General features: G+C 45.2%; 1 protein-coding gene across 1 annotated transcript; it reads left to right on the top strand.

Annotated features, from left to right (window-relative positions):
• The first annotated feature begins 7689 nt into the window (after window positions 1-7689).
• Window positions 7690-20231, top strand: LOC129380243 (uncharacterized). Its single transcript, XM_055062253.2, has 6 exons — window positions 7690-7752; window positions 10719-10827; window positions 11802-11969; window positions 18591-18729; window positions 18849-18977; window positions 19983-20231. The coding sequence occupies exons 3-6, from the start codon at window positions 11866-11868 to the stop codon at window positions 20034-20036; spliced, it is 426 nt and encodes a 141-aa protein (XP_054918228.1). The 5' UTR covers window positions 7690-7752; window positions 10719-10827; window positions 11802-11865; the 3' UTR covers window positions 20037-20231.
• Window positions 20232-21531: the final 1300 nt, after the last annotated feature.

Below are 21531 nucleotides of genomic sequence, written 5' to 3'. Positions count from 1 at the left end.
TAGCCGTGCGCGGCTTGCGCGGGAGGGTCCAACCCTTTCCCGCGCGACCCGTGCGCGGGAAAGGGACAACCTGAGGGTTGAACCGGTGCCGGATGTTCGGACCTTTAAAGCCCCCCGGCTGAGAAAACACACCTCTTCGGCCTCTGCTTCACATAGACGGCACCTCCAGACTCCAGACATCTGGAGGAAATCGTCTGTCACTTTTCCTGTCCTCCTCAATCATCGTCTTTCCCTCCAGCCTCTTATTCTATCCTGTCTCCTTTTCACTTCTTACTTCCGAATTTCCTGGCGGCAAGGGTTAACTGTATGTAATATACCAAGTTTTGGGTATGTACATTAGGTTATAATGGCGGTGTATAGCAGGCGCCTGCAGGTTTCTCGGAACCTGCAGCGTTCCCTTGTTGGGATAGGTAGTGGGTGGCTACCACCGCAGCCGAAATTTGAAACCATGTTATGGCAGAAGCTTTCCCCCACCTTCCAGATCAGCCTTTGAAACGAGGTCGCACCAAAGTACCTTTCGAATTCACTTTCAAAGTAAATCCAGGCACATACATACATTATCATGTCATGCACAACGAAGCAACACCCCGATGCGACAACTCTTTCCTTTATTGGTGGCAAAATGCCTAAAGAATCGCTGAAGACTACAAAATCTCTAAAACGGCAAGCGGAAACGTTCTCCTGAAAATTAAAAAGAAAGAACAATTGGAAAAAATCTGCAGTCTCAACCGTATTGGTGACATCAAAGTAACGATCTCACCACACCTATCACTAAATACAAGCAGAGGCGTCACCTCTGAAGAATATTTCATTAACTTAAGCGACAAATAAATTCTCGAGGGTTTCCAAGAGCAAAACGCAATCAAAGCCCAGAGAATAACAATCAGGAGAAACGACGAACAAATCCCAACCAAACATGTGATACTTACTTTTGGCACCAGCATTCTTCCCAGTTCATTCGAAACAGGGAATGTAAAGAGGAGCGTTAGGCCATGCATGCCGAATCCGAGACGGAGCTTCAAGTGCCAAAGGTTGTAGCATGCGTCACTATGATGTAGAGGTAAAGCAAAATGCGCAATATGTAGTGCCAATGATCACCCTTTGGACAAATGTAGTGCTCCTCCACATTGCGCAAACTGCAAAGACGATCATGCTGCTTATTCACGATCTTGCCCCTTCTGGAGGAAAGAGAAAGAAATAAGGGCACTCACGGTGAAAGAGAAAATCTCTTTCTATGAAGTAAGGAAGAAACTATCTCACCTACCTTAAACGAGCTATGACAGTGTGGCGCGGCAGAGCGCTGCACCACATCGGTTCCAGGTATCTAAAGGGGTCACAATTGGTGGCTCCATAGTGCCTCCATCCGCCCCCTTAGTGGCAGCGGCCAGTGTTGCTCCATCATAAGTTAATGCGGGCCCACAGACTGCTGTATCGCAGGGCCCAAGACTTAATCGAACTTTGAGGTCCGAGACGAGCGTTTCATGGCCTAGTGTTCGATTCTCCAACGCCTTGGAGAAGGCTATAGAGGTTGACCCAAAAACAACGGCCTCGTCGGTTCCAAAGGACCAGCGCTCCCTGCAGCGCATTATAACAGAGAAACTTCTTGTAACTGCGCCTAGAAAGAGCCAAATAACCTGAATGGTTACCGCCATCGTTTAGACTAGCTATCCTATCATTACATGTCACCTGTCACCTTCTAGCACACATACATATAAGTAAACAGTTCTAACTGCTTGACAATGGCTTTCATCATCCATTGTAACTGCAGATGTGTGATACATAATTTACGTGACATAAAAGACATAATAAATAAGTTCTCGCCAGTGGCATTGTGCCTCCAAGAAACAAACCTAGGGCCCAAGAACAGTCAAATCCTTAAGGGTTTTACCGTTGTCCGAAGGGACCGCAAACACTCTAGCCGTTTGTCAGGAGGAGTCAGAATAGTCGTTCAGGGCGGCACCCTTGCACAAAATGTTTAGTTGAATCCTTCTTTTGAGGCTATCGCTGTCACCATTCTATCGCATAAAACCATCTCCATTTCTTCACTGTACATCCCACCCCATACTCATTTTACTACTAGACAACTGGAAAATCTAGTGCACCAGTTGCCGGAGCCTTTTATTTTTTTTTTTAATGCCCATTGCACCCTGTGGGGGAGCGATAGAACAGACCGAAGAGGGCAAGTAATCGAAGATTTTATTTTGCCTACCAGCATATGTTTTTAAACTCGGGTTCACCAACGTATTTTTCACCAACTTTACGCAAATTTAGCTGTCTCAATTTAGCGTTCTGCTCGCCATCGGTATTTAATGATGTTAAGTGAGAAGTCCTCGACACTTCATATGGAAGTGCTCATTTGCGGGCAATTATCAAACTACCATCCATATTCCCTTGCATAAACGTTAAGCCACATCGCTGGAAGTTACAGCATGCAGACTGGCCTTTATTTATGGAGAGCGCAAAACTTGTTGGAGTCCTGTCACCAAAACTCAACGTAGACAAAATTAATGACAACTTCACAGCAGTCTTAATAGCAGCAGCAGAAAAAGCAATGCCCCAATCATCGAACATTGTGCGTAAAAAGCTAAACCTCTGGTGCACATAGGAGTGTACACAAGCAAAAAAACAGCAATATAAGGCTTGGGGTATCCAGAGAAGTTATCCCATTTACAGTAATCTCATAAACTTCGAACAGGCTAAAGCGAAAGCGCGATATGTCCAAATACACGCGGAAAAGTCATCATTGCAAGAATATGTCTGCTAAATGAATAGTTCAATCTCATCTATAAAGTTGTAGGATCAGCTAAGGAAGTCCTGGGGAGACTATTCATCATATACAATAGCTTTACTCAGAGCCCCAGGCATGCATACAACTCTGCAAGAACAAGCTGACATACTAGGTGAACACTTTTTTATATTTCTAGCTGAACGAACCGCTCTGACGCATTTTTAAAGCACAAACAGTCTGCAAAGAAACAGAGATTGCCCATTATCGGGACATCAAATGAACCATACAATGCTCCCCCTAACACATCAAGAATTAAACAAGGTACTCTCTGTTGGCAAATAAACGGCAGCCGGCCATGACCGCATTCATTATTTAATGCTTTCCCACCTTTCACTTGAATCTGTAAAGGTTCGGCTAGAATTTTTCAACGAAGTATGCGATACAGGGATAATACCGAAATCATGGAAAAACGCAATCAAAGTACCTTTCCTAAAAGCCGGAAAGCCGCCTGCATCTCCCAGCAGCTACCGGCCGACAGCCCTCACTAGTTGTTTCGAAAAATCCTATGAACGCAACGTAAACACAATGCTGAAATTCACTCTTCAAAGACAAAATGTACTAAATATCCACCAATGCGGTTATAAAAAAACTGCTCCACAACTGACCACCTTGTCCGACTGGAAGATCAAATACAGAATGCATTTCTACATAAACAACACTGCCTCGGTTTCCTTTGACCTGGAAAAGGCGTACGGCACTACATGGAGATATGGCATATTAAGAGATCTGGCGGATATATGGATACGTGCGAGAATGATCAAATGTCTAACCGACTTTATGTCTGATCGAACATTTCAAGTCTGTCAAGGAACAGTGTTTTCACACATATTCGCCAGGAAAATGTGGTTGCCAAAGGGATGTGTACTAAGCACGGCTCTGTTCATTGTGAAAATGAACTCCGTAAATAGAATAATTCCATCTTCTCTCTTGCATTCAGTATACGTTGGTGATCTCCAAATTGCGTGCCGAGGATCGAACATAGTTGCCTGCGCACGAGAAGTTCAAACCACATTAAATAAACTCGCACAATGGGGAACGAAAAACGGCTTTCGTTTCTCCACTGAAAACAATGTTGCTGTGGTCTTTTTCCCAAAATATGAGCTTATAGGCAGACCCTATCCTGAAGATACACCAATCTGTCCTACCAGTTAAAAAAGAACACAAGTTTCTTGGCATTATGTTTTATAATAAGCTAAACTTTCTATCACACATAAACAGTCGGAAGAATAAAGCGAACAATGCACTGAATGTACCTATAGTCCTCTCACGCAAACACTGGAGCTCTGACCGGAAATGCCTTCTGCATATATACCGATCTTTGGTAGGCAGCAAAATAGACTACGGTTGTGTAGTCTACTGGTCAGCGAGACAGTCCCACCTAACGCGACTAGATCCAGTACATACTTTAGCGTGACGCTTAGCAAGTGGTGCCTACAGAACTTCCCCTGTTTTAGTGTATGCGCAGAAATTAACGAGCCATCTCTGGAACAAAGAAGAACACAACTCATGCTTACTTACGTTCTCAGAGTTCGATCATCTCCAGGACAAATACGCTACGATATTGTCACATACTGCAACACACGAATACACTGCGCAAATATATCGCATGCCGTCAAGCATATCATACTTCGGTATGAAGAAAAGTGTCGGGAGGGCGATATCCCATAAGAAGCCCTTCAGGTTGCAGATCAGCCATCCAGATTAGTCCCCTGGTGCGACTTTACACGATTTCTAGTTTACTCACTGACCGACCTTAGAAAGCAAGATACCCCACAGGAGTACATATTACAATAGTTCCGCACAGTACAAGAAACATACAACACTTACAAAGAGTTTTACACAGACGGTTCAAAGACACAGGATTATGTGGGAAGCAGTGTCATATTGAGAACCTGGGAACGGACTGTTAGACTCCCGCCATTTGTTTCTGTTTTCACAGCAGAATGTTATGCTCTGTTGACGGCAGTGCAAGAAGTCGTAACTAGAAAACACTAAAAAGCTGTCATTTTCACTGACTCTCTAAGTGCTCTCAAAACCATCAGTTTAATATCCGAGCAAGAATCTGTCGTCGCTGACATCGTACACACACTGTCATGCATAAATGAAAATCACTCAATTCGCTTCTGCAAGGTCCGAAGTCACGTTGGCATCCCGGGAAATGAAAATGCGGATATGTGTGCTGGTAATGCGAAACTCAAGCTTATCTAAAACCAAAGTGGCCCTGAGAGATGGGCTTTAAGCTATTTGCAGAGCACTTAATAACAAGTGGCTGTGTGAGTGGAACCTGAAAGATAATAATAAACTGCGCTAATCAAACCAGTGCGAGGGGAATGGAAGACCTGCTTTCAGCAAGAACGCTTCACTGAGGTAATACTAGCCAGACTCCGAATAGAGACACACACCCCACACACAATTATCCACTCAGAAAGGAAGCACAGCCAATATGTGATAAATGTCAAGAACCGCTTACAGTAATACATATTCTAACTACATGCACACATATCGAAAGACAAAGACACTTCCACAATCTATACTCATTGCACGTACCTCTACACCCCACTCTTATTTTGGGAGACAATTCCCTTGTTCCTTTTACAGATGTAGTGAATGTTCTGAATGAAGGGTGCTTTCAGAAGAGACTTTAAATACCCGCTTAACTATATCTATTACTGATTTTCTAACACCCTGTGTCTGGCACAGCAAAGCCCGAGTTGCTTTTGTGTCAATAAACCAAATTTAACTCTCTAAGTAGGTGTTCACATAATTTTTTTCAACAGAGGGCCCGAACAGACTCTAACGATTGCTCTTTGGAGTAGAAGGAGCTTCAAGAGAGATATTGTTGCCTGCCCTGCCTTCTTTAGCCAACCATTGTTAATTCGTTTCCGAAATGACAACTGACAGTGACAGGGGCCGCGGTGGCCACCATAAGTGGGGGGCCGAATGCAAAAAGAAGTCAGCGTAAGCGCCTCACGGTGGCTTTCGACGATCATGTATCAATATATAGACACGCGGTATTGCTACAATCGAAATTAGTTATGTATGAGGCATATTCTGCAATGGAATTTCTCTTTTGTACTTCCATTAGAACACTCGATGCCATGCACTTACTACGACGAGGGAAATTATATGACGTACCACAATCATCACCACGGCTACATACTCATACACGGGCTAACTTTCCCACAAAGAAAGGCGAAGTTGAAGAATCGTACGCACCCTGATCAAGCGAGCTCCTTGAGGCGTGACCGCAGAAACGTGATGAAAAAGCGCTGTAGTGGAAGCGAATTACCAAAACTTAAATGAAACTCTATAAGCAATACAAACACATAAGTAGCAGGACAAGCCATCCATTGCCGAAGCTTCTGTTGAGTTCTTCGATTGCATTTGCTCAACAAGAATGACCGCGAGGTACGCGTCAATGCCTTATTTAGCAAGCTTTTCAAGTAATGGAGTGCAAGCTGAAAAGGTGTGAATGCTGCTTGGCGTTTCCAGCGTTTTGGGCAGCGGTCGGTGATGCCTCCCGCCGGCCATGCCAGAATCCATAGAAATTTGTTCCCTGTATAATGCGGTTCGCCGAACGTGTCCCGGAGCAGCGCGGCGGTCAGCTGAGACCATAGCTCATGTGGACAAGTGCGCGGCAATTAATGTGATTACGATTCTTTTTGCCAACTTCAGGCATCTTGAGTCTGTCTATTATATACTATCACTGTTAGGCAGTGATTTTCAATATCTTCTAAACACAGCGCCCATCCCAAGAAGCACCTTTTCTTGTTTAGTTTTTACAGGCTTCCCTACTTTCTGATATGTTCATCAGTTCATTGATATTCTTTAGACCAGGTGACGTTTCTTTGCTAGGGTTTTTGCAATCACTGATATATGTTGATCAGTTCAATAAAGATTTAGTTGACAGTTAACACTCGTCCTATTTGCTTCTAGTCTTCGTCTCTGTCCGTTCGCGCAATAAACCAAGAATATGTTAGCGTACCAACTCACCCAACTCTCCATCCTTTTGTATGTTTAATTTCTTCCAACATTTACCCCCGTACAGGGTGGCCAGGCAGTTTGAGTGAAAAAGTTTCCGTTCTCTCTTTCTCTCTTCATGTACCTTTCCTTACTCGTCATCGTGCGTTTACGATGCACTGTGACACATTTAGTAGAAATTGCAAGCCTTTGTATCTTCAATTATTTCGTCGTGTAGTATTATTTCAAACGTGATTCACTGAACTTTCATTAGGACAGGTGCCTCTTTGTGTGTACCTTTATGTGCCTCCTGACATAATTTGTTCTCTCGTTCGTAAAAGCATCTCGTGATAACATGTTTAATTGCTTAACCATAAATCTGTACCCCGGAAATGACGTAGATATGCTGTGTCGTGGATGTCAGAATATACCGCCCAAGGTAAATGTTTCCTGATTTTCGTTGAATTAATCATCACCCAATCGAAAAATAGTTTTTCTGGCAACCCAAATCCCAATCTAATATAACTTTGTAATGAATGCACCTTTAAAACATATTCAGGTTAACCTGTGGCTTGCTGAGACTAGCCAACCCACAATTAAACTCCTGCTCACCGGTGTGGAAACAAGTGAGGTACGTGGGTGTGTGTTTTTGTTTCTTTCTGCACGTTCCGAGATTTAGCCTCCAAACGTCTTCGCTTACAAGCCGCATATTCATTTCATTTTCTCCAGAATGAGGCGTATCTCAAATCAAGACATCACTCTATTAGTGCCGAAGAAACTATCCAAGAGCTGAAAAAGTATGCTACTGAATATAAGAATAAGCACGGGAATCCAGATATCTTGTATCTGTTGTCAGGGTACACGATTTTGTCTTTGCATATCTGTTACCATGGGTTAAGCGTGAAAAATAGGTCTTCGTTATTATATTGGAGGTCATTTTTACTTTTGCTTTAACCAAGACCTGTACGGCCAAAGGAAAGGAAGGCAAGACAACACATTGAGAGGTGAGAATCAATGGCTATAAAAAAAAGATCTCAAATTTTTATTTTTTACGAAGCATTATTTTGACAAGTTATTTTCACATATGCTGTACAAAACCTTACTTTCGGGAAAAACAATTAATTTCATTTGCACTTTGCTTTTGTCACATAAACACGGGACATCCCGTATGACCCTTAGCAGCGTTCCATGTCTATACCCCGAATGATCTTTTTACTTTCGGCTACAAGGGTTCATCACAAGATATGTGCAGCTTGCTTTTTGCTATACTTAATGGTAAAACGCATTCATATGCAGCGTTTTTATCGGTGTCGTCATTAGTCATCTTTGTAATTTTGGCTTCGCAGGTTCCTCACTAAAATCTTTCAGCTGGTTTTTGCTATACTTGTAGTCTGCTTTAACATCTATTGTGACATTACCCTCCACTCTACTTCAGATGCGTTTCTTTCAATAATGAACGTTAACTCTTTAATATGACCCACCGAACACTGCGTTTAAGCTACTTGGCCCTGCCCTGATCTTTGCAGGAGATTTTACACGCACACTACACATTCCCTTATTTATAACACGTATAACGTTTCTGGATAAGTTCTGAAACAAATAGAAGAGAGTAACTGAAACGCTTCTCGCATTGAACCTCCCAGTACTTTGTGCTATGAAGACCTAAACGTTTTTACAGCGGAAAAGTAAATATCCTGACATGAAATTTATTCGACAGCAGCAGCCTCTATATTATGTGCACTACAGGACGACAATCTGTTTCAGTAATCTTCAATTATCGCTGTCTCGCATCAGGCTATGATATCCTTTCCCTGCCAACTTTCGACTGTTATTGAAACGTTTAGGACGCCGACGACGACTTCATTGGCTCCCGTGTGCCTAGCTTCGGCTTTTCAGTTTTCTGGCTATTTTTACATAATATTCCATCATTTCATCAACTCCACCTTTATCTTCACGGAGATTTATGTCTACCGGGTGTCCTAATGACGTGTATGGTGGATCAAACATTTTGACAAAGCGATGACATGATCACGAAGTTGCTCACTTGGCTGACAATTCATTTTCTCCTGATGAGTCGGTGATGACGGACGCAGAAGAAAACGTGACCAACATGGTTGTCCTATAAGACGAGGGTTTTAAGGAGGTTAGTCCTCGCAGCAACAGGACATTTCTTGAGCCACCTAAACACAAGCGTCCTTACGGCTTTTCTAAACTTGCCTGTATTATTGTTCTCTGTAGAGCCTGTTATTAATTGGTCACCTGGCAGATGTGGACATTACTGTCCATGTTTTGGGTTTCATAAATGTGTCTAATGGTGACAGACACAAGAAACTGAGAATGGCGATGTGTGCCTGGAAAGCAGGCTCACTAGGAGCCCCAGATGAAAGGGTACTGCTTGCTCCCCATACTATTCCTAATGTTGTCATGGCTCGTTCGCTTATCGCCATGAAGACTAGTACATAAAAGACAGTACACATATGAATCATGCGAATAACGTCTCCCTCTGGCTTTCTAGATAGCCGCATAATTGTTTCACAGTGCTGCCTCAATGCACTGTTCTTTGTACGGGCCCACCTTCAGTGCATACGTTTAAGCATTTGAACACCGATACCCCCCTGTTGTGCTGTTTCTAGAACTGTGGCAAAGAGCCATGGAGGGTGGATGAAGGTCAGCATTGGAAAAACATCAATTCAGCAAGTTAACTATGTACTACTTCTCGGCGTCGTAATTGTCTCCAGCATATACACCTTACATGCTGCCGTCTCCAACGTTTCCTAACTTGAAGCGCGGGCCAGTGCTGTGCACAGAATGCGCATCGTCGCTTTTATCGTTTTCCGGTGGCTGCCCTAAAATGCGAGCAGGCAACCGGTGGTCTATTGCACACAAGGTGAAATTTAGACCAACAAATAAATCTACTGATTAATTAAAAAGGACTAACATGAAGGTTGTGTTCAACTACTTCACCTCTGTAAATACTGCCCCAAAGTTGTGTCACGAGGAACTCTGCAGCACTAGCGCTGCCCTCCTTTATTCGACAGCGTCAGCGCAACCTCGTTCATGGTGCGGCAGAACAGGGTTTAATGTGTCGTCTTCAAGTGTGAATCTGATGTTCGTGTTAGACCTGGTCATTCCTTTTAGGGCACTTAATTTCATATAGAATGTGAAGTGTTTGTAGAAGTACTGAACCACAAAATCGCCTCATACACCAGCGCAAGTGATGGATGGGGAAACACCTGACACTTCCGGCGTACAAATAGGGGGGGGGGGGGGGGGGGGCTAAAATTTGTCTAGACAACATTGAAAATCAGGAGGGAAGGGTAGATTAATCCAGAGTCCCTGCTTAGCATCCCTCAGACCAATGGTGTTCGTGTAGCTTGCTGGAATAAATAATTCAATCTACTGAATATAATAAGAGCAGTTCTGTGGAGCTTTTACATTTGTATGCGTTCTAATTTCATATTTCCCGAACCCATTGACCATGGCACTCCTGATTTTTTTTTCACGACGCAAAGGTTTTAGCTCTAAACAATGGTATAAGCGCAAACGTGAACGGGACGAAAGAAGCCCGAAAGACGAATGCGCTGACTCCCTATTAAGGATTTATTTAGAAATGTGCTGAATATGTAGTATTACTCAGACTACTATAACTTACTCTGAACAAGAAAAGACGCATACTTTGAAGCAAAAAAAAAACAAAATACTTGTCTCAAGAGAGCCAAGTAACCTTACAGGATTTATAAACTCAAGATTCCACAACTTAATCACTGTTTCTTTGTGTAACACACCAGATGACTGGCTTACTCGTGCATAAACATGCTTCCAAATGAATAAGCTTTTTCGATTTTTCGTGTCGACAGTTTTTCGTGTCTGAACAGCAGTCTCGTCCTGTCGAATTCAAGCGCACACCAACTATCATTCCAACTGAGCAGCTCAGTTTACTGCCTTGCTAAATTTTCGTATTCTTATCAAGGTCTTGGCTACAACAGCGGCCTCTGTGCCTATTATCATGTCGCCCTCGGCGAAGACAAGGCTGGAACCTACAGTGGGACTGACACCGCTGCCCACGAAATCGGCCACCTGTAAGTACAGCATCAAAACTATTATTTCAGTTACGGGAATATGATGTTTAAACATCTGCTCAAGAAAGCAGTGGTTCTGTAGTTCAATCGTGGAGCCATTAAGAAGAAGCTCAGGCTTACGCTTCGAAATATGATGACCCTACGTTTGCAGGTGTGTTGCTTCAGGTTTCTCTCCCAGATCTTCCGATTTTTCTGCGAAACAAAAACGAGCGCAAGCTTCGCCACCCGGGGGAAGTGTGCACATGCGTTTCCCACCATCTCTACACACACGAACTGGAGCAAAAGTTGTTAGACCAGCTAGAAAGTTAAAATATATAATGACATGACCACGAAGCGTGAACTTCTGCTTGAATTCACTTGAGCAGAAAGCTCGGTTGCTTCGTTGGACTAGTGACACATGCACACGTGAGATGGCCTGTGCCAGCTTACTTCAGGTTGTGTAAAAAGGCATTTTTTGCGGCATCTCTGGTGTCTAGCTTAGCCGGTGGACCAACATCCTTAGAATTTACAGATGTGTGAGTGGTATGCCGGAAGATGCACTATTCCAAAAATCGTGACAAGCCTCGTTGTGAGATTGCCCAAGCATTCGACAAGTTCGGCAGCCATCGCTGGATGACACTCCTTAGAGGACCTTACGGCCTTCCTGCACGATGTGGGGTTAGGTTCATTTTATACACTTTATAACGTTGTCTTAAGGCAGGCCCCCTCAAAGTATAAAAGTAACCCTCCTGATACTGCCACGCTAGCAAGAAGACCAAAATAAACATTAGAGAGAGCCGCAATTAATGAGGTAAGGAAGAAGGATAGATAAAACGAAAACTTAATATGACGAATGCACTGGATAATGGCTCACTACAATATGCATGTGCGATAATTTGCATGTGCAAAGTCCGCAAAGCCACTTTAGCGACATGAAATTCTCCTTGCGAACAATTTCGAATAGCTCTATTTGTTGTTTTCTTTTTTTGTTTCAGTCTAGGCGCCACACATGATGGGTTGCCTCCTGAGCGTAACTATCTCGGCAAACCAGGCTCCCTGATGTGCTCAGTTTTTCATGGCTACCTTATGAGCTACATAAAGAGGGGTGCGGCCAGTCATCACTACTCGAACTGCAGTCTCGCCCAGATGCGATATTGTGTCAGGTGAGATTACCAAACTAAATATGCTTAAGCAGATTTAATCCCAGCTGACATCTAAGTAATGCCAAACGTTCACAGTTTGAAGGAGAACGGTTTTCGCGACTCCAGGGGGGGGGGAGGGTAATTGTTCTGCGGCGAACGTTTAATCCCTACACGACGTGTGGTCAACTAATGCGGAGTGCGGCTCATCGCATTAGTTGTCGTTGTTGTGGCATCTATTAACCCAAGTTGGTGCCAAAGAGGTTTAGTGAAGGGCAGCACATACCTAGTGCATGCCTGCCAACCTGTGAGGCTAAACATTTGTGAAACCCTTGATACACGACCCAGGAGTCGCGGCTGTTTCGACTTACCTTTCTTTTTGCCCTGGGCGTGAACCTTGTGTGGGGGTACGTGTGAATCTTGTTACAATTATTTACTTTTAAATGCACAACACAAGTCGCAGCAAGCTGACAAGCAGCGCATTGTTTTTGAGGTACCAGTGAATTTCGCATCGACATTCTTGTTGCCGATTCGCCTAGTACAGAAACTTGTCTGACACAACCTGTACGAAGCAAACTTCCCTCTATTCTCCTTCGACCTCCTGAAGTTATATGAAAATATACGTTTCTAGCCGGAAGCGCGAAAATTTTTATTAACGAAACTTTTTTGTATAATTTGACGCAGGTTCCTTAAAATCGTTAAAGCAGCCCAAATTGGAAAATGTTCCCAAGGATTAGGGAGAGTTGGCAAGTATGCCAGCCCCACATGCCCAGTGGCACGTATTCAGTGATCCCAGTGACACATACCTATTGGCACATACCCAACTGGCTCTCAAAGAGGTCTATTGACGAACAGCAAATACCCAGTGGCACACGCCCGTGGGAATTGCCCACAGTTCAAGACTTCACTATCCTCGAGATCCACCCAGATTTGTAGACTTCACTTTCTTGGGTGTCGGTCCACATTTTTAGACAGCACACACCCATGGATGACCCAGATAGTCGTTATCTAAAGGTCGTTTGAACTCACCAAGGATAGTTCGTATTAAATATTTCGTGCACAAATGCCGCCGTCCCTGCAGTTAAACGAGCCCTCGAACACTTTTTCAAGCAATCGTCTTTCTGTTGCGGGTTCCGAAGAGAGACGGTGGGAGAGATAAATGCAACGAAGGCGGTGATAAGGGTACGCAGCCCGAAGTTCTTCAGCAGGGAAATCTTAAAATACAAGAAATACTTGCCACCAACTTGAACCTTGCACAGTATCTTGTCCCCCATTTCTCTCCCGCACTGACGTAGTCCTTCGCTGTCAATTGCAAAGGCTTGAAGCGCCAACGTTACGTAAGTTTGCACTCCATCGTTGCCCGTACCGTATTCACGGACTCTGGTGTGATCATAGTGTCGTTACCATGGCAACAAACCACGTGGAACTGCACCACACTCTTTGTCTACACAATTCAGTGGAAAGCTTAAAATTCACGAGCTCCTCTTCTCCCAACACTTTCGGCGCCATGGGAGCCCGTGATGGCGGCCATTGTTCGTCCCCTTCCAAACAACGTTATAGAAAATAAAGTCGAAGGCGTTACCCTTACCAACAGAGGCATTCTTAACGATAATGCAGCTCATTGTATTTAAATGGCTGGTGCTGTTTCACAGAAACACGCCAGTGCTGCCTCGAGAAACAGCGACAGTTGCAAGACGGCAACAACTACTCACAGCACACCATTAATTACAACCGGTGGAGAGCTACGAGCCATTCTAGAGATTGCCCAAGCAGCTAGAAATTGTTGCCTCGAGCATCGCAGCCTTCTACACATATACAAGGACTCGCAAGACGCCGTATGTGAACTAAGCCAGGGTTACGCACGCCCGATGGCAACCGCCATCCACGAAGCGAACGTTCTGCGGCACACGGGAACTGAGCGCACACTCATTGGACACCGAGTCACATGGGCGCAGGAGGGAATGAGCGAGCGGACGCGCTCACGCGGCGAGCAAATTTACCCGCTCCCTCATTCTCCTTGCCCCGCCTCCATTCTAGCCTGATCGGCAGCAGATGTGGACGCTGTCGATTCTCGCCTGCAGCTCCTACAGTGAAGAAAGCTTGCACTAAAAGCGCTGCTCCCCGAAGGCCACAGACCCCTCCCTCCTGGCTTTCCAAGCCGGGAACGCAGCGCATTCCGCTGTCTACGCAGCGCCGCACCATTAACGCCTGTGTTGAAAGGCATCGACAAGTCGCTTGACCCATATTTTGTGACTTGCGACATGGGTGAGCCAGCCACAGCATACCATCTGCTATGAACACGTCCTGGCCTATACTCACTGCGAGGAAATTGCCATGCTGAGCAACAGAGCTCAGTCATTACACCCAACGAACTGCATCCTTCCAAAACGGACCCCTGAACGCCGCAAAGCTATAGACGACAGCTTGCTGCTCTACCTATTAGGGCCCGAAACAATTCACCTAATTTAGGCACTCCCCCCCGAAAGAACCACTGAGGTTGCCTTTTAATATATGTACATTTCTTTTATTTATTAACGTCTCTCCCTCTCTCTCTCTCTCTCTTTCTCTCTCTTTATGACAATGACTAAGAGGCAAGGTTTTACGCTGCCGCCCAAGCATCCGCGACTGCGCCACGTCGTTTTTCTTCTTTCATAGCGCGCGTATACGCGTAGGCAGTTAAGCACAGCAACGCGAACAACGAAAAGGGTTCGGCAATAATGCGCCGACGTGAGAAACTTGCACCACTTGAACGACACTCACAAGAGTGCTGCACGTGCAAAGCGAGGCGACGGCGCGGCGAAGCTGCTCACAAACCTCCACAAGCGAGAAGTTTTCTAATCAATTAACTACCTGCGTGCGCACTTGTTTATGACATAGGTCAAAGCTCAGAAACCTGAAGCTGAAGAGCAGGGGTAGCGCCCCTACTGTGTTTCGTAATTGTAGAGTTCTTTATTACGTTTGTTTGTCACAGCGTGTACGTGCGCCGGGGGTCAATGCTTATGTGCTGCTCTTCGCTAAACCTCTCTCACGCCAACTTGGGTCACAGCATATGTGCCAGTGAGTATGCGCGGATTTCGTGGCCACGACGCCGAATGGCGCAGTGTGTCCAGAGGGAACTTTGGGGCCACAAGAAATGTTAGGTGATGCGTGAAATCCGGAAAGCGGCAACGGTGCCAGTGCTAATGTTCGCCACTGCCATTCTGTGCATCAACTCGGATATCTTGTCGGCGCTGTAAGTTAACCAAAGATTGGTAGGCCGTTTGGCTCTGGGAGACCACGGCAAATCCTAGAATGAGCCAGTGCAGGGCGAGATGGGTTGGGCATCGTTTGAAGTTAGAGAAGCGCAGTGCAAAATTAATTCTGGAGAAATACTCAGGAAAATGGTTCCAAATAAATGGGTGCCTAATGTGCACAAGTATCTGTACCTGAAAGGCATGGACACAGAATGGAGGAAAAGGTCAAGAAAGTTGGCGACCAGGTACAGCGTAATTGAAAGCCTAAATAGACAACCAGGAGTCATCAGCAAGAATGTGAGAGAAACAGAGAAAGTGAATTGGATACAAAGGATGGAAACAAAAAAGACCATTGAGACTCACAAGACTGAGAAAAAATAAATTAGAAGGAAAATCGGTGCGATAACACAAAGAAAAGTCCCTTGCTATTTGAGGCTCGAGCCGCTTGTCTAAGAACAAAAACATACCGTGCCAAATATTCGTAACAAGGTGGGGTATGCATGTCCTGCAGCCGAAACCAGGAGGCCACTGAGCACATCGTAATGGAATGCGAAGGAACTCATCCAGTGAGATTGGTAGGTAACGCACACACTCCCGGCGCACGTGGATTTAAGGTGGACTGAAGCATCAACCGGTCAGCACTTGAGATAATCAGGAAAGGTTTACTGTATTGGTGAAAAGGAAAGCAGGGAAGGGAGTTGACACGATATAATCTGTTACAGCCATATGTATAGTACTACGAGGTAGATAGAGAAGCTTCCAGGAAGAAAAAAGATTAAAGAGATGTATACAAAAACTGGCAATCACTTAAGTCTCCTAACGTGATTTTAATGCGAAATCATTAGCACTTGTCTAAGTTTCCATTAGTAATTAAAGCTCCACTTTAATCTCCCTTGCTCTAACTTGTACCAAACTTAATCCACCTTAACTAATTTTAGTCCATCTTAATCCAGTTTAATCTACCTTATTATAACTTTGGTAGTGCACCATGGCATCCGTCCGACGCCGTGGCTGGTCACCGTGGGAGTACGCAGTGCGAGCCACAGTAGGACCAGCACCGGGAACGTGACGTGGTCACTTCGTCACGCGGATATTTTTGGCCATGCGATGTTAACGCCGGACGCTCGCCGGATTTTCGGCTTCATGGGACATATAAGGATTTCGTCCTAAAACGCTAGAGTAAACAGTAGGTATATCATGCCTGAGTAAATCAAGCAGGCTAGGTGAATATTTGTCACCGCCCCCTTTTAAAGGGGGTGCCAATAAATCGTGATAAGTGTGAGACTGGAGCGCGGCACCAACTCGTCTCCAAGTTACGCGTTTCGGATGTCATACATTTCGGCGTTTCACATAGTCATCATAGGTGAAGAGGCCCAAGCGTTTGCCACCGCGTCGCGCATCACAGGTTTAACCAGATATCGCTTAATATGGCTACACACGTGTGATATTTGCTTGTTTGAACGAGGCTCGTGGGCGCCATCACTCGAGAAAAGAGGAGGTAGAACAAACTGGGCTCGTGCTGTGAATCTAGCCGGTCAGCGCTGCAACCGCTGTTTTAAACATAACCTGTAAAGAGCTGCTCGTCTTACTGACTCGTCCTTCGCGTAATATTGTGGTGGAGGTGGAACGTTCCCCGTCCTCGCCACGGAGCTCCGAAGCGGCCGCACCGTCGTCTTCTCAGCCATGGCTTCCGATGGAACCACCCCGTCGCCACCTACACCTGCAGCGCCTACCACAACGTGGCCTTGGGAACGCTGGTGCCGGTGCCTCGCTCGGCGTGCCGCTGGGGATTCGGCTTCACTTTTGCATGCTTAGAAAGTGGGTGAGCACTAGAACGTCGGAGAAGGGTGCAGTAGTTTGAACTATGACGCTATAAAACATCCTTTACACTGAAATGTCATGGAGGAAGCAGGACCTCGGACTCCCAAGTGACTGGGCGAGCACAAAACCGGGAATCAAAGCGCCTATCCTGCACCGCAGTTATCTCTGAAACGTTTGAGTTAAACACTAGCAACCATCTTGTGAGCTTTCTGATGTGAAACCGTCAAATGGCTCGTTGAGCGAGAAATCCGGTGCCTGTCACGTGTACCAGAAAACGGCACGTAAATTCCCATTGGCTGCGACGCCACGTCACAAGCGCGCCCCGACGGAGCCTCGACGGAGCCTCGACGGAGCGGGCGAAAGAGAATACATACTGCCGTATTAGCGCGCCAGGTGCTGAGCGAGGGAAGAGGGCATCACCGCGACGCCACGTCATCTTCCCTCTCGCTGTCGGAAACGTGTGCCATCCACGCGTTCCTTGTCAGTGCAAGCCATACGCGCAAGCTCTCGTCTCGTTCTAACTGCGCCTCGGTAAGGCCAAACGAAAACGCCCCAGGCGTCTCAACGCGCTCGCTTGCACGCGAGGACCGCATAGCGGCTTTCAATTGGACATTAATGCTTTCGATTCACAACTGATCAGAAATGCTTAGGTGGCCTCGGTTTTTTTTTTTTTCGGTAGTCTGACGGTCGTAGTCACGATGAAGAACGATAAATGCACCCAAGAATGCAAGCTAACAACCTAACTGTTCATTTAGTTAACTTGTGCGCAGGAAATAGCAGCGCGCAAGGTCGGCCAATCTGAACTCACTGGGGAAGTCCCTGCTCAAATTTTCTACGTAATCATAGCGAATTCGGCAAATAACTTTTTACAGCCGGTCGATCTTGTTGATAACGCAAGCCGCAGCGCCGTTGAACGACTAGCAACTAACCTGAACGAGAGCCACTGCTCTGGAATTCTTTTGTCCTGTCACTCATGCAGTGTCTGCCAGTACGGAAAACATGTACATCTGGTTAGCCAGTAGTCTTGTTGCATCAGTGAGGGAAAGTTTGTTCACCCATATTTAAACAGAAAGCACAACCTGCTCGCTTTAAAAAAAAAACTTCTGGAGCTTTTTTTTTGTTTTTTTTTTACGTGCGACAACTAGGCTCTGACTCTAAGACACGCCTAGTGTGGGACGCTGAATTGATTTCGACCACCACGTGTTCTCTCAGGTGCACCCATTGCACAGTACAGGAAGGTATTGAAATTTCGCCTCCAACGAAATGCAGCCGTCGTGGTCGGAATTCAACTCGTGACCTGGCCACAGCGGCACAACGCCATAGACATTCGGCGACCAAGGCTTGGTCATCGTTTCGTTGGTAATCGTGGCTATCGCTTGGTAATCCGGTTCGTGAAATTTCCGAAATAACTTTCTGGTACAGTAGGCGCGTCATGTGCCAAACGATAACTTTATAACAGTGATACTAACCCGCGAAAAGCGATATAATGCATGGTGACGCTATCATTAGTCGGAAGGTCAATCATACAACGCATCTCGTAGCTGGTTTATATAAGTGTCATACATGTATTTGTACTTTCTTTTTCTTAAAGCCGTGTGAGGCCCTCATGCTGGAAAGTGAATGCTAAAAAGGTGTGCAACGTAACGAAAAAATACCCTGGCATGGAGATGACGCCAGAAGTTTATTGCCAGAAGTTATTTCCTCATGAACAGAATGTTACCGCTGACCCGGTGAGAACTTCTGCTTATTTTGTACATCGACAAATTCCCCGCATAAAATATTCAGCTTTGGTGAAAACCTCGAGCTCGTTTCAATACTGAATTTCAATATTTCTTTCCCCGATTCCTAGTATGAATGGTTCAAGACCGCATGCATTGTGCGTTGCTTGTACAATCCAAGAGGACAAGTGGTCCACACTGGACATAAGATGTACAAAGACGTAGACGCGCTGGAACATACGCCTTGCGGAAAAAGGAAGGTAATCTTTATCGTTCAACTCTAACCAACCTGTATCTATGTATTACATATACGTGAGTTTGTGGATGGGCAAGGTTGTGTGAGAGTGAGTGAGCGGGCCTATGTCAAAATATTATTTGAGAGATCTTTCTATTGCCTCAACACGAAGACCCCTGAGGTCCCTCTTAGGCACGTTCATAAACCATAGTGTCTTTAATATATTTGCTATTATGAGCAGCAGTGTTATACTTCCCATTTGCTGTCCCTCTGAACCGTTATGGTTTTTTAGTGGTTCGTATTGCAGCCTAATTCAAAAGTTCAGCGTATGCATACAACGTAGGCATGCTCGCGCTTGTTTAACATCGCCTTAGGTAAGACCATGTGTGCTATCCAGGCGCGATGCTGCCTTCTTCTATCTAGCCGGTTAGGCGGGGCACGTTCACGTGGTACCATTGCGGTCAGTATAAACATAGCCATTAGAAACAATGAAAGAACTTTAAAAACTTCTCATTCAGCTTGATGCGTTCACAGTGATCGCATTTACACAGACTTCAACGAAAACTTACTACACAGCTGTGAAAGGGCAATGATGCAGTTCTTGAGTTCTCCTTGGCACCACTCAGCCGTGTTGGCTGCTCCGTCAAAAAAAAGAAACAAAGGGACAATTCAAAATACGCGCTTGCAAAGTTTGCGTACTGCACAATGAAAAATGTATCTTTACAGGGGTTCTTGGGTAGCACCGGCCGAACATTGCTTCTACGTTACGTATTTAAGGCAACAAAGCCACACTTCTACCACTAAGGTCAATGCAATTAAAGAGGCCCAAAAAAAGGTTCCTTCATTACTGCATCTCAGAAACACATTACCCTCTTCGCCCATTCATATGAACTTTTACGCGTGGCCGTTCTTTTTATTTTTTGTTGTTACGGGCAGTGAAATGTGAGAGCACGAGTAAAATTCACTAAACCATATATTGCCCCTCATTATTTAGCATGGCTTATTGCATTAACTAGCTGTCCTTTTGCAGGCGTGCATACAAGGCATCTGTACAGAGAAGCCCTCGAAGAAGATAAGACACTGATGAGTTCAATGCCAACCAGTTCTATGATTCACTGAAATGGAGCTAACATACAAAACTGCATACGTGGGAAGCGCTGCGATCGTTTTATTTTTCGCAAATGAAGTTGCCCGGCTGAGACTGTCACTTAATCAGTGCAGTATCTTTTGGTCGTCATCGTTAAAAAACCAAATCAATAAATAACGTTAAAACTGGAAACTGCAAGGGTTGGCTATCTTATTTTGCTTGCTGTAACCGGTTACCCGCATCAGAAAGAGCATAAATGTTATCCTGTAAAACATTACGTCCTTGCAATTGTAACAACGCCTCATTTCTATTTCAGTCGTTTGTTAGTTGTGTTCTACATATCGTGGCACGTGTACAGCGCAGTCCACTGTTAACGGGAACAACAAAGTGCGCGGATCTCCATGCTGACGCTCTCGCTGCAACGAAGGCCTTGGTTTGCCTAACTACATGCTCCAGGAGCTACTCGTAACATTATCTCCCTGCTTTTTTGTGATCAGTCAGTTTATTATCGACAAAAGTCTGGCATATGTGATATTATTTTATGAAGAATAACTAATGGCCTATGGCGTAGGTTCTAAAGGATGGGGCACTCCAAGTACAAAACTAAAACGCTACTACGCTTCCAGAGTTGATGGTGACGTTCACCAGGCAATACTGTTGTGAGAGGCGTAAGTGTCTACCACATCCTAGCAAAGATAAAAGGACGGAAACCCTATCCGGAATAAAAAGAACGCAATTAAAATATGAATGAAACGTTCCCAAATGCCATAAAATCGTCCAGAAACCATCGATGATGACTGCCAATGTAAGCGAACAGCTGAACACATCTGGAACGCTGTTCTCTTTAAGGAGTGATGTGCTTCAAGCATCGTATTAGTAGCAGTGAGGATATCTAGGTTGCATTTGTTGTTTCATTGCGTAATCCTGCAGAGAACAGAGCCATCAACTATACTCTGCCTCACAAGCTATTGTCCGCGAAGTGGAGGCTGCGGTGTATATCAGCCAAGCAATAGCTCGACAGTGCGAAGGCTTTCTGATCCTCCGCCGTGGAGCAAATATTTTTAACATATAGCCTCCGAGATTGAGCAGCGCCTGTAGGTAAGCGCTGTCGGCTGGACTCGCAGGCCAAATATATCCTGGACGCCGTGCACTGCCATAGTTGCTTAACACCCGTTTTCCACGGCTTTTCAACCACTACGCACAGCGTTTGTCAGTGTAATAAAGAAGAACTGCACTAGAAAGTTTCGTCGCCATCTAGTGTCGCGCACCCAGTTCGCCCGTGCAGTTGAGCTATCGCTGCTGCCGCTGTGTTTCTCGCTATCGCTGGGCGACTCCAATAAACCTTGTCACATGTAGGGCAGGTTCAGGATATGCTTCGAAACTTTGATAGGAGACCATGACATGGAGAACTGGCTCGCCTAGTATGAAAGGGTGAGAAAACAAGTGGGACGAGGCTACGAAACTGAACGCCATATTCTATCTGAGCGACGTT

The sequence above is a fragment of the Dermacentor andersoni genome, chromosome 10 (genome assembly GCF_023375885.2).
Source record: "Dermacentor andersoni chromosome 10, qqDerAnde1_hic_scaffold, whole genome shotgun sequence".
NCBI classification, from domain to species: Eukaryota; Metazoa; Arthropoda; class Arachnida; order Ixodida; family Ixodidae; genus Dermacentor; species Dermacentor andersoni.
This window is presented reverse-complemented; position numbering and strand designations above follow the sequence as displayed.

What these genes read in the sequence shown, in the direction of transcription:
- LOC129380243 (XM_055062253.2), top strand. Translation starts at nt 11,866, where the DNA reads ATGTGCTCAGTTTTTCATGGCTACCTTATGAGCTACATAAAGAGGGGT. An exon ending in CAGATGCGATATTGTGTCAG is followed by an intron (nt 11,970 to 18,590) that starts GTGAGATTACCA and finishes TTTTTCTTAAAG; the next exon opens with CCGTGTGAGGCCCTCATGCT. An exon ending in CGCCTTGCGGAAAAAGGAAG is followed by an intron (nt 18,978 to 19,982) that starts GTAATCTTTATC and finishes GTCCTTTTGCAG; the next exon opens with GCGTGCATACAAGGCATCTG.